Source organism: Carcharodon carcharias, chromosome 22 (assembly GCF_017639515.1).
Source record: "Carcharodon carcharias isolate sCarCar2 chromosome 22, sCarCar2.pri, whole genome shotgun sequence".
Classification (NCBI taxonomy): Eukaryota; Metazoa; Chordata; class Chondrichthyes; order Lamniformes; family Lamnidae; genus Carcharodon; species Carcharodon carcharias.
In genome coordinates, this window is record NC_054488.1 from 56602735 (window position 1) to 56614955 (window position 12221).

At 41.6% G+C, this 12221-nt stretch overlaps 1 protein-coding gene across 3 annotated transcripts in view; it reads left to right on the top strand.

Moving 5' to 3' along the window:
* LOC121293627 (centrosomal protein of 95 kDa-like) overlaps nucleotides 1-12221 on the top strand; it is a 53098-nt gene that overhangs the window by 19578 nt on the left and 21299 nt on the right. For 2 of the 3 annotated variants that reach the window (XM_041216764.1, XM_041216763.1), the window contains 5 exons: nucleotides 382-491; nucleotides 707-853; nucleotides 2745-3019; nucleotides 4100-4157; nucleotides 8595-8692. In XM_041216764.1, coding sequence (XP_041072698.1) covers nucleotides 382-491; nucleotides 707-853; nucleotides 2745-3019; nucleotides 4100-4157; nucleotides 8595-8692 — 688 coding nt within the window. The remainder of the gene's footprint in view (nucleotides 1-381; nucleotides 492-706; nucleotides 854-2744; nucleotides 3020-4099; nucleotides 4158-8594; nucleotides 8693-12221) is intronic. The other variant, XM_041216765.1, reaches the window with a different exon arrangement.

The window sequence follows — 12221 nt, forward strand, 5'->3', positions numbered from 1 at the left end:
TCAAGGCATATGGATATGAGGCTGTGCGAGATGATTCCTATCAAAATAAGAGGCTCTTTCCTTTTGAGAACAACTGATGCAACTGAATCCAAGACTAACTACAAAACAATCCCAAGTTTGTAACAATGTTCTCATGGTGATAGCGTTTCAAAAAAAATTAATTAGCTGTGAAGTAATTTAGGGAGTCCCAAAGATGAGATGACTTTATATAAATACAAGTGTTTTGTTTTTACTATTTTTGCTACTTCTAACCTACTCCAATATTTTTTTAATGGGCTGTTGAAACTTGCACAAAGATGCAAATTATTTTGATCTGAATTTTCTCATTTCATCAAAAAATATATAAAAATAGATATTTTAATATATTTTTAACTGATCTAGCTCCTCATCATCATCTGTTCCCACCTTGAATGGGGATGGATCTGAATCCACCAATGAGCTCATCCGGCTTGGTGAATCTGCCTGTACATACAGCCACAGAAAGAGCACAGGTAATCACTGATGTAGTAAGAGAGTAGTATTGTGGTCTGTGGTTATGTTAGCCTTACTGTGTGCTTTATATTAGAAATTTCATTGCGTTTAAAAAGAAAACCATTGCTATGTCTGTTTCTATTATTATTTTTTATTGGAGCCTCAAATGCAACTTTGATGCTTTTTAAAATTTGTTTTTTGTCCTTTTACTTTTGTCTTTCTTTTCTTTCTTGAGACTTGCCTGAATTTTATCGTAGTAGTGTCAAGGAATCAGAACAGAAGTTGAAGATCTTGGACCAAGGAAAAAATGGGATATGCTCCTTTCTTTCTGGTTCTGCCACTGTAGCTAATACTAATGAGGAAGAAATGCTGCAACCAGGAAGTAAGTAGGAAAATAATGTTTGTTTATAAACAGCAGTAACCTATAGATGGGTGACAACTTTGATTTTGTTTTGTTAATTCTTTTGCTTGCATGGAAATTCTTTGAATTGTTTTTGTCTAGGAGTTTGTGAATTTGAATCCTGAGGCTGCTTTAGATTTTTTTTTATCCACCCTGCAGCCTGGCCCCTTGTCTTTTGAGCAAAAGTAAGGACATCATAGAAGCAAAATATGGCAGATGCTGGAAATACTCTGCAGGTCAGGCAGCATTGTGGAGCCAGAAATGGGGATAATGTTTCAGGTGAATGACCTTTCATCAGAACTGGAAAAATGTAAAGATGTAAACTGGTTTTAAGCAAGTAGATGCTGTGAAAGGTGGCAAGGGGAGAAGGGATCAAATGAGATGGGGTGGATGACAGGAATGATTAAGTATAGAACAAAATGCATAATGATATTGGACAAAAGTTACATCTCTAAATTTTCCAGTTCTGAAGAGAGGTCATTGACCTGAAATGTTAGCCATGTTTCTGTCCCCAAGATGCTACCTCAGCTGCTGAGTATTTCCGGCATTTTCTGTTTTTATTAAGGACAGTCTATCTCCTGGGAAATGAAGTATAAGTTAAACCTGCTCATCCAGTTTAAATCTAGTCACCTGAGGAGTTGTGTTGATGGCAATGGATCAATTTCTTTAGTGCTAGCATGCCGTACCAACAACCTAAAACAGCGTGATGCACACAAGTTGCTTGTCTCTTGCTTTGCCATTGAAGCAATTTGATACCATTATTTAAAATTTTTTATTTTGTGATTACATTGGATAATTATTTCGTTTGCAGTAATTTCACTGTATAGGTAATACCTAAAGTTCTGAAAAGCAGAAATAGCAATCCAGAGCAATAATACATAGGATTGTCAGGAGCCGATGTAATGACCTGTCTTTCTAGTAAAATTCCAGATGCTCATTAATGGCAAAGTTACCATTTCAGACATCCAATATTCTGTCTTTTTCATTTTTTTCTTTGGTTGTTTTGAGATTGAATTTACACCCCCTTTTCACTTTTTCACTCCTTTCACTATTTATCTTTTAATCCTTCAACCTGGTTAAGGCGATACAGTTTAGTAGTTCTGTTTGTTGAAGTTTAAAGATTCTCTTTCCTTTACTGTGCAGTTCATCAGCTTGCACTTTCAGCAACATCACGGGGAAAAATGTTTTTGTGCTGAAGGGTGTGGGGCAAGTATAACTTACAGAAAATGCTATTGGATGCCAGGCCATAGCTAGATCTGGTCCAAGACTTTGGATGGCACTGAGGGATGGGCCTGGAGTGTCTGCTCCAAGCATTTATTTTTTTTCTCTGCTACTGTGCTATTGGTGGACTCCTATGAGGGTTTAGTGTGCTCTATCTATCACAGCAAGTACCCCTGCTTGCCAGCATTGCCAACACTCCTCATGTGAGGACCTGAATGAAAACATTAGTGATTATATTTTTAGACACAATGGGCCAAATGGCCTCCTACACCATAACAATTCTGTGATATTAAGCCTTGCACAGGGTACTAGACTTGAATGTCTAGATAGTCCATGAAGACTAGCCAATTCAATCTGCCCTGTGTAGATCCTTGTACCTTGTTGAAAATACCCATCCTCTATCTGATGACAACACTGGTAAGACTTGTTGGAAAGCCAAGTATAATGCAATAGGTCTCAGTACTGCATATTCTAATAATTTTTCTAGTTAACTGCGGTGTGAATTATTGCTGTAAAATTGGAGAGCACAGATGTTTAACTTAATAGGTGTTTGTGGCAAATATTGCCATTGCAATGCATCTATAGGCCACTGGCCCAATATCTCTTACTGGACAAGTTTTTCAAAAAAATTATTTTTCTCTCTTTTTAAAAGGGTCTGCTGATAACACACCATCCATAAATCATTCCACTGGATTAAACACTAATGCTCTGCAGCTTGGGGAGCCCATTCGTCCTGCAATTCCTTTGCAGTCTCCTTACCATCCACCAGAGTATAGGCCTGCAGTCCAAGGTGCACATTTGACCTGTTATCAGTCTAGCTCTGGCACAGCATTAATGGTCAATCAGAAAGATGAACCCAGTTCCCAGAGAAGAACTCCAATTCCTGCAGGAGCGCAGAAAGTGAAATCTGTATCCAGTGTTCGTAATGTGAGTAGGCTGAAATTTTGAATGTTCTTTTGGATGTAAGTCATTGTGTTTGCAGGTCATGTTTGTGGAGCCTGCATTAAACTTACTCTTCCTTTAAACATCAGTGTATGCTTTACAGTAAATGTAACTGTCACTGGATGCTCGGGTTAACCATGTTGATTTGGGCAACTTTTTTAAATTGCCGCATTGGTACAATAAAAAGGGGTTGGGGGGAAACTGCAAATGCTAGAAATTTTAAAGAACCAAAAGTAACATCTGTAAAAAGAAAAGTAACTTCTGGCTGTAACACTTTAGGAGCTGAACATTTTAAGTCAGGTTTGAGTTGAGGAAAGAGAAGTTAAAGGGGAATGAAGGAACAAATACTCAAGTTACACTGGAAGTTGACAGCTGAATCATCTACAAACTGCATACAATGAAGCAGGGAGCTGCTTTTTTCAAATCTAAAAGACCACCAAGTTGTGAAAAGGAAAAGAATACGCAGATAAGTAGAATGGTGCAAAATTTTAGAGAGGCAACAGTCTGTACCACGTGAATTAGAAGCAGGAGTAGGCCACTCAGCTGTAAATATAGAAAAGAGGAGACACAGGTTGTTTTCATAAAACTGCAAAGTGAATTCAGAATAGCATGACTCATTGTAACGATTCCTCAGAGTGGATGTGAGTGCACAATATAAACACCTGCTAAATGTTTAGCACTTTGGAAAGTGAGTTTCTAAACACAATTTTGAGTTTAAACTTGCCTGTTGACTGCTTTACATGGTGGAAGGGAGTTTTATGTCTGGATGAACATGGGAAGGGTCTGAAGAAGGGTCATACGGACTTGAATCGTCAACTGTGTTTTTCTCTCCACAGGTGCTGTCAGACCTGCTGAGTTTTTCCTTTTTTTCTCTTTTCCTCTCGTGAAAAATTATTCATTTGAGATCAAAGGGTTCCAAGATTGCTATCTCTCTCTTTCCTTGTGCTTATCTTTTAGTTAATAACTTTTGAAATTTCTGCAATTTGCAAGCTGCTTTGAGTGAAGCAAATGCTAAATGATCTTTTTTTGTTTCCTTGATGTCTTGAATTGCCTTATTATCTTTAGTTTCCAGATACACATGAAAGTATTCCTACAAAGATGACACTATCAAGGTTATGCCCAGGTGAGAATATTGTTTACTGCTTCACCTCCTCATTGCATATTATATGTATACATCAATATAGTTCTCTGCCCTATTTGTTAAGAATGGTATGTTAGATTTTGTTTCAAATTTAGTTTGCAAAGAATTGTAGTTCTTTTGTAAACAAAGTGCTGGAAATACTCAGCAGGTCTGCAGCATTTGTAGAGAAAATAAACAATATTTCAGGTGTGGATCCTTAATAGATTCTCAGCACAGAAGGATATTTAGCCCTTCACACCTGTGCTATCTCTTTGAAAGAGCTGGCCAATTTAGTCCAATATTCCAGCTTTTTTTCCCATAATCTTTTCAAGTGCAAATCCAGTTGTATTTGGAAGCTCTTATGGAATCAGATTACACCACCCTTTTCAAGTAGTGTTTTCTAGATTTTATTCCCTATGGTTGTAGGATGGGGTGGAAAATCCTCATTTCTCTACTAATTTTGCCAATTATTTTGAATATATGACCTCTGGTTACTTGCCAGAAGAACTAATTTCTCTCTACCAACTTTATCAAAACCCCTCATTATTTTGAATATCTTTATCAGGTCTTTAATCTTCTCTGCTCTAAGATGAAAGTTCCCAATTTCTCCACTTAACTGAAATCCCTCATTCTGGGTAAACCTCTGCAACACTTTCAGGAACTTGACATCCTTCCTTTAAAGCGTGATACCCAAACTTGTGCACCATATTCCAGCTGAGGGCTAACCAGAGATTCATAAAGGTTTAGCATAACCTTTACTTGTTTTTCTATTCTGTCTCCCTGTCTACAAAGCCAAGTATCCCATCTGCTTTTTTAATCAAGTATTTGTGCGTGTGCATCAGGACCCAGATCCCTCCTGTTCATGTGTCTCCCTTAAAACAATGCAATTTAGCTAGTACCTTCATCAGAATAGGTGATCTCCCAGTTCTGATGAACCAGAAATTGAACTGCTCTCTTTTGTGCTCCTGACTTGTGCCAGGCTTGGCCTAGTGATGGCAATTTCTTACTGAATCAGATGGTTGTGGGCTCAAGCCCCTTCCAAGACTTGAGCACTTAGACACTTAGAGCAATATGGTCTAGAGCCAGCCAGGGAGCAGGCTGTTTTAGACCACCTTCTGTGTAATGAGACTGGGTTAATTAATAGCTTCCTAGTAAAGAAGTGACAACAGTGATCATAACCTGGCAGAATTTCACAATCAGTTTGAGGGTTAAAAAAGTGGCTCTAAGACTAGAGTCTTAAGCTTTAAGAAAAGGCAATTACGAAAGTATGAAGACTGAGTTGGCTAAGTGGATTGGGAAAATAGGCTAAAGGTAGGATGGTTGAAAAGCAGTGGCATACATTTAAGGAGCTAATTTATAACACTCAACAAAGAAAAATATTTCATTGAGAGGAACTCAGAAGGGTGCACCATCTGTGGCTAACTAAGGATGTTGAAGATAAGCATCAAATTGAAAGAGTGCGTACAATACTGCGAAGATTAATGGTAGATCAGAAGATTTAACAAACTTTTAGGAACAGGCAAAGAATGACTAAAATATTAGGGAGCAATTAGAGCATGAGAGAAAGCTAGCTGGAAAAATAAAAACTCTTACTGTCTGTTTTAGAAAAAGAGTAGCTAAAGTGAGCGTTGTTTCCTTAAGTTGAGGTAGGGGAATAATTAATGGGCAACAAAGAAATTGTGGAAGCATTGAACAAGTATTTTGTATCAGTCTTCACTGTAGAAAGCACAAAAAGCAGCCCAAGAACAGTTGAAAAGTAAGTTGGAACAATCATGATCACTAGGGAAAAGGTACTGGAAAAACTAATGGGGCTAAAGGCTGACATGTTCCCTGGACTTGGTCCTAGGGTTTTCATCCTGGGATTTTTAAAAGAAGTGGTTGCAGAAGGGTGGATGCATAGGTTGTAATCTTCCAAAATTCCCTGGATTCTGGAAAGGTCCCAGCGATTGATGCTAGTCAAGAGAGGAAGGTGACAGCCAGAAACAATAGGCCATTTAGCCTATCTGTCACAGAGTAAAATGCTAGAATCCATTATTATAGAGTTACTAGCAGAACAGTTAGAAAATCATGATGGGATTGGGCAAAGTCAGTGTGGTTTTGTGAAAGGGAAAGTGTTTGACTAATTTATTGGATTTACCAAGCAGGATGGATAATTGTGAGCCAGTAGATGTTGTGTATTTGGATTTCCAAAAGGTGTTTAATAAGGTGCCACATAAAAGTTTACTACACAAGGTATGAGCTCCTGGTGTTGGGGGTGATGTATTAGCATGGATAGAGGATTGGTTAGCTAACAGGAAGCAGAGAGGATAAATGGATTGTTTTTCTGGTTGGCAAGCTGTAACTAGTGGAGTGCCTTGCTCAGTTTTTTTTTCTCTCTCTCATTTGCTGGGTTAGTCTTGTCTATCTTTCTTTATCTGTTCATGTTGCATTCAGATGGTTTTCACGTAGCCATTCACACCTCATTTGGACACGACCTTTTGTTTCTTACTATACCCATTACCACTCCCTTTGGGTGCTGCATTGTGAAGTATTTTGTTATTTAATCTCCCCTACCCTCCACCCTATCACAGATCTTCCCTTGTTCTTCCACACCTCCCCCTTTCCACTGGTTTAAAACTTTCCGTTCTGATGAAAGGTCATCTTGATCTGAACATTAACTCTGTTTCTCTCCATAGATGCTGCCAGACCTGCTGAGTATTTCTAGAATTTTTTTTATCGCTTCAGATGTCCAGCATCTGTGGTATTTTGCTTTTGTTTTAAGATTGAGTGGACTTGACAGGGTGGGTGTTGGAAAATGTTTGCCATTTTTGTTTTGAGGGAATCTAGAACTAGGAAGCACTGTCTTTAAAAATAAGGGATCTCTCATTTAAGACAGATGAGGGTTTTTTTTTTTCTGAGGATTGTTGGACTTTAGAATTCTCTTTCCCAGAGAGCAGTGGAGGCTGGGTTATTGAATATTTTCAAGGCTGAGTTAGATTTTTGCTCAACAAGGGAGTGAAGGGCTAAGATGGGTAGGTTGGAGTTAAGGCCACAATCGGATCAGTCATGCTCGTATTGAATGCTGGAGCTGGCTTGAGGGGCCAAATGGTTTTCTCCTGCTCCTATTTCTTATGATCTTATGACATGATTCTAGATTGACACTTAGGAAGGAGAGCTGCACTGTCAGAAGTTCCTTTTTTTTGGCAGGGTGGGGGAATGAGACATTAATTGTAGGCCCTGGCTGATGTCTTGAGTGAATGTAAAAGATGCCATGTAACTATTTGGGTAAGAAAGAGCAGGGGATTTCTCTCGGTGTCTTGGGAAATATTTATCAGCACCACTAAATCAGATTATCTGATCATTTACCCCACTTCTTGTTCTGTTTGTGAAACCTTGCTGTGCAAGAAACCTCTCTCCATCAGAGCAGTATCTATACTTCAAGAGTACTTCATTGACTGTGAAGGGCTTTGTGATGTTGAGCCCTGAAAGGCTGTAGATCATTGTCAGCTTGTTCATCTTTGCCTTTCTATGCTTTTGGTGTGAAAATGTGCCTAAATAGTTTCTTGATGGTGAGGGAATGGAACTAAAGTCCAGTGTTGTTACTAACTCCTGGCTTGTTGCAGTGGGCTTATATTTTTAATTCCTTGAGCCCTCTTTTTGTTTTACCCTACAAACCCAACTCATTGCTTTCACATAACCAGATCTTGCTTTTTGGAGCAAAATAAGTGGCTTTGACCACTGTCGTGCTGCTATAGTCAGTGGAGCAAAGTGCCATTATGTACTATGGAGTGGTGAGAGACCAATTCTCTTTTTGCACGCTGCTCAAATTCCTGAGCTTGGCTGCACTGTTATTGAAAGACACTCGAGTGGTGATAGAGCAAGGAAAGTCTAAGGAGAGCTTTCTTGGCATGACGTGATGTACTTTGCATAACCCTGAATAGTCCACTCAAAAGTGTCTCTGCTGCTAATACATGCTTCAGGGAAACCAAATGAGATTGAGAAGAATGTAGCCACTGCATGCTCATATTTTACATTTGCTATTTGGTTTTCTGAAGCCAGTGATTGGGTGAAATTTAACAGGCAACAGCAACTCTCACTACAACCAAGTGGCTGTTCCTCACATACAAGCCTAGCAGTGAGGTGCTGAGATCTGACAGTTTTATAACTGTTAAGGTCTTAGCTGAGGTTTATCCTTACAATCTCGTCCAGCAGGCAGAGCTGATAATAAATGCACATCTTTATCTTGAGATATGGATCCAACTTTACTGTTTTCCCATTAACTGAACTGCCATGAGCTAACATAGGGCAAATTTGGACTTTTTCTAATCTATGAACCATTTACTAACTGAGCTATGGGTTGGAGGTGGAGGTTTGGAATCTTCAATTGATGCTTAATTGCACAAAGTACTTTTAAATTCTTAAGCACCTTTATTCCAATTAATGTGCATTTTTTTTTGGTAGATGCCATTAAAGTAGTGACTCTGCAGGAGTCAGGATCTGCAGGACATGGGACAAAGAGGCATCAAGAATCACAGAACACTGCAGGAACTACTGTAGCAGTTAGTATTGCATCTTCTAATATTTTGGGACTTTAAAAAAAAAATTAAACCTCTAATTTACTGTCTAAGTGTGTGTATGTGTATTACATTTAAGTTTATTATATGTATAGTGTAATACCAGCATACGGTATTTTGACACTTTGATTTAAGTGTTTGCAGCTTTAGGGATGGAATGCAGATCTCAGGAACTAAGTAACCTTGTACAATCACCACCCCCCCCCCATCAAACCGCCTGAGTGCTGCATACCATTCTGTGTTTTGTACCTGTATTCTAGTCTTGAACGTACTATGAAGGAAACTAAATTAATGGGATTAGGTACCTGAATTATGGGGAAAGGCTAAGGTAGCAAAGATGCTCATACTGGAGGAAGAGCATTATTTTGTAGATTATTTAAGGTCTTTAAGGAAATGGATAAACTAAATCCCACAAATGTTCAATAGTAATTCAGTTTCTAGGGCATGGAGACTTGAATTCAAACTTAGATGAGAAAAGGTGATTATGCAGTTAAGATGTAAATTCTTCATGCAGAGGTTGCTGAAGGATGGGGGGCTGTTGGAATGGAGGATGTTGAAGATCATAAATATTTTTTGGAGCCTGGACTATCAGAGCATCAAAGATAAATGACATACCATAGCTGCACTTTTTGGACTGGGACAGAATACTGATGTGGGTCCTCTACAATGTGAACATTGCTGAATGACTCTATTCAGTTTGCAGGTGTGACACTGAGCTTCTGTTGGTTGTTTTAATTCTCTATTTCACTCACTCTGACCTCTGGCATCCTCTGCCCCATACACTGTTCTAATCAAGCTCTAACAGCATCCCATCTTGTGATTAGACACTTAGACCTGGAGCGGTAAATCCCGGCCAAAGCCAAGTGGCAGGGACAAGAAGTGTGAGTAATGTCTGCCGCGGAGCCCAGTGGGGAAATCATGTTGAATCCCACAATGCTGGGCTCATTAGTTATGCAGCCAGGGGTTTCCCAACTTTGTTCGCAGTGGGGTGGGCAGGAAGTCATGCGCCCTGCCATCATACCTGGTTGCCTTTTTTAAAAAAGGCACCAGGACAGAGAGTACTTTATCGCACTCTTAACTATGGACCAGGCTGTGGAATGCAGAACCCAAGGAACACAGGAACGATTGCTGAATGCAGTTGAGGACAGAAGTCCTCTACTCAAGGGATAGAAGGAGGAGGCCTGCCTGACTCACCAACCCTACATAGGAGGCAGTCGCCAAGGTGGTGATTGCTAACTGCATTCACCAGAGGACAGCCCTGCAGTGCAGGAAAAGGATGAATGACCTCATCTGCTCCACCAGGGTAAGCGAAACCCCTCTACTCCACATACTCATGTCACTGAATGGGAATGGGGACATGGGCCTCTGTGGCAAGGTCACCATCTGTGCTGCCCATGCATAAAAGCATGTCCCAACATAATGTGCAAATGCCTCATAGCCCCACTGCAGTCCAGGTAGTCTGCAGGTAGAGAGGCAACTGCGGGCCATTGACCATGCCACATCGAGAATTTGTATTGTCTGGGGAGGATTCACTAGTGGTGACATTTCTCTTTTGGCTTTCTCTATCCTTCTATCTGCATAAGCGCACCACTTTGGAGGGTGATGCCAAAGAATCCTTGTGCATCTTTCACATGGCACACAGCCAGTGGGTTGTTCGTGAAGACTGGCATCATGCAAATGCCACCTGCACCCCAAATTGCTGTCAAATCCTCTTTCCTTGTGCAGGGCAAGTTAACTCACAACAATTGTGAGAGAGAGGGCATAGGAAGGGGCATAGCTGAATTCCAGCACTTCGCTCCATTCAAAGAGCGGGCCACCAAGCTAGCAGGGGAGGTTTGGGACCATTCATGTGCAGACGGCAAGGTTCATGTCTGGCCTCCATCCAATAAGGAACCATGCTTACTGTCTTTACGTAGAAACCTAACGATCATGCTTGGTGCCATGTTGGAGGCAGCCCATGCAGTTGCTTTCTCTCTATCTCCATATCTCCAAAGAGGACGCAGCCTGACCCCGAATAGAGTCCAGCACCAGCTCCAGCATGCAGAGGAGGATGAAGACAACAAAGACATTACATCTGTAGCGCTGTCACCACAGTCACCTGCTTGCTCCACCATCCCAGGGAGACCACCCTGATGGGTACTAGATTTAGTTCAGGAAGGGTGTCTCACTCTGGTGGTCACCTCACAGATACATGTTCGCAGGGGCAGCCTCCATGAGGAGGCTGACTGACTCCATGGAGCACCTGGTCATGCAGAACGCCCAGTTTCGCTTGGAATGTGTGCAGACCTGCACTCCATCAGTGTAGCCACTTGTAGTGGCTGCGCAAAAGGGGAATGGAGCACCTTGCCCTCCCTCAGGTGCCCCTTTCCCTCGAGGAGTAGGGGAAAGGATGTAGGGCACCCGAAGGGAGGGGAAGAGTCGGACATACACCCCAGGACCTCCGCTTGAGACTCTTTGAGGGTGCCTGGCAGTTCCAATTTCCCTTTGGGACCACAGAGGGTGCACCTTCCCCACAGCAGGAGATCCAATTTTAAGCTGAGGCCCTCTAGGCCTTGGTTCCAGAGGATGCCTGCCAAAGTCACCAAAGACACAGGGCATGGTAGTGAACAGGCTGCCTCTATCCCTGCTGTGGTTGTCAGGGGAGTGCCTAGACGCAGTGGGAGGAAATGTAAAGTTACGAAGCACAGATTTCACTATGGTGGCATGGTTATGCTATCATTGCTCATTGTTGATGTTTAATGTACAGTTGCACTTTAAGGAGGTCTGCTGTCTTTTCACTGTTGATGCTTTAACGCTTTAATGTGCAAATGAAGACCCTGCCTGTGCCTCTCCAGAATCTGCATTCACAAGGAGGCATCAACCTTTGTCATAGCCCTTGCGAGCCATATGCAAGAAGCCTCCGATGCATGCTGCTCCTTTTGCCCTTCACAGCCTTCTTGATACAATCACCTTTGCCAAGTCTGAATGACATGTTGGGGTTCAGCTGACCTGCAGTTCTGTCCACCCAGTGACCGTACTCCCCATCCAGCATTTCCATATCTTGACTTCAAGGCACTGGGTAGGTCTGGAGCAGCCATGGTGCAAAGGTGATTGTATCAAGAAGGCTGTGAAGGACAAAAGGATCAGCATGCATCAGAGGCTTCTTGCATATGGCTCGCATGTCCTTTTGAAAATTGCTCAAATACCTTTTTTTACCCTCCCTGCCCCACCATCACCTTTGATTTCCCCTGCCCCGCTCAGTGTCACTGGCAACCTCCCTGAAGAGAGAGAGCCTGCCTCCATCACTGTTCCAATGCCCACCCTTGTCCTGCTCACCCCAAAGATCCACAAGCCAACAACCCTAACCACCCTTTCTCCCCTCATCGCAGGACCCTCGCCACCTCAACCTACTGGATACCATTGCCTACCTTAACTGTATATGTTCGATCACATCACCAATTCCCTTGCCTTGCCCCGCCCCCTCCCCACGCCAAGCATTCTTCAATTGATATCACAGACCTCTTCCTCTGAAACC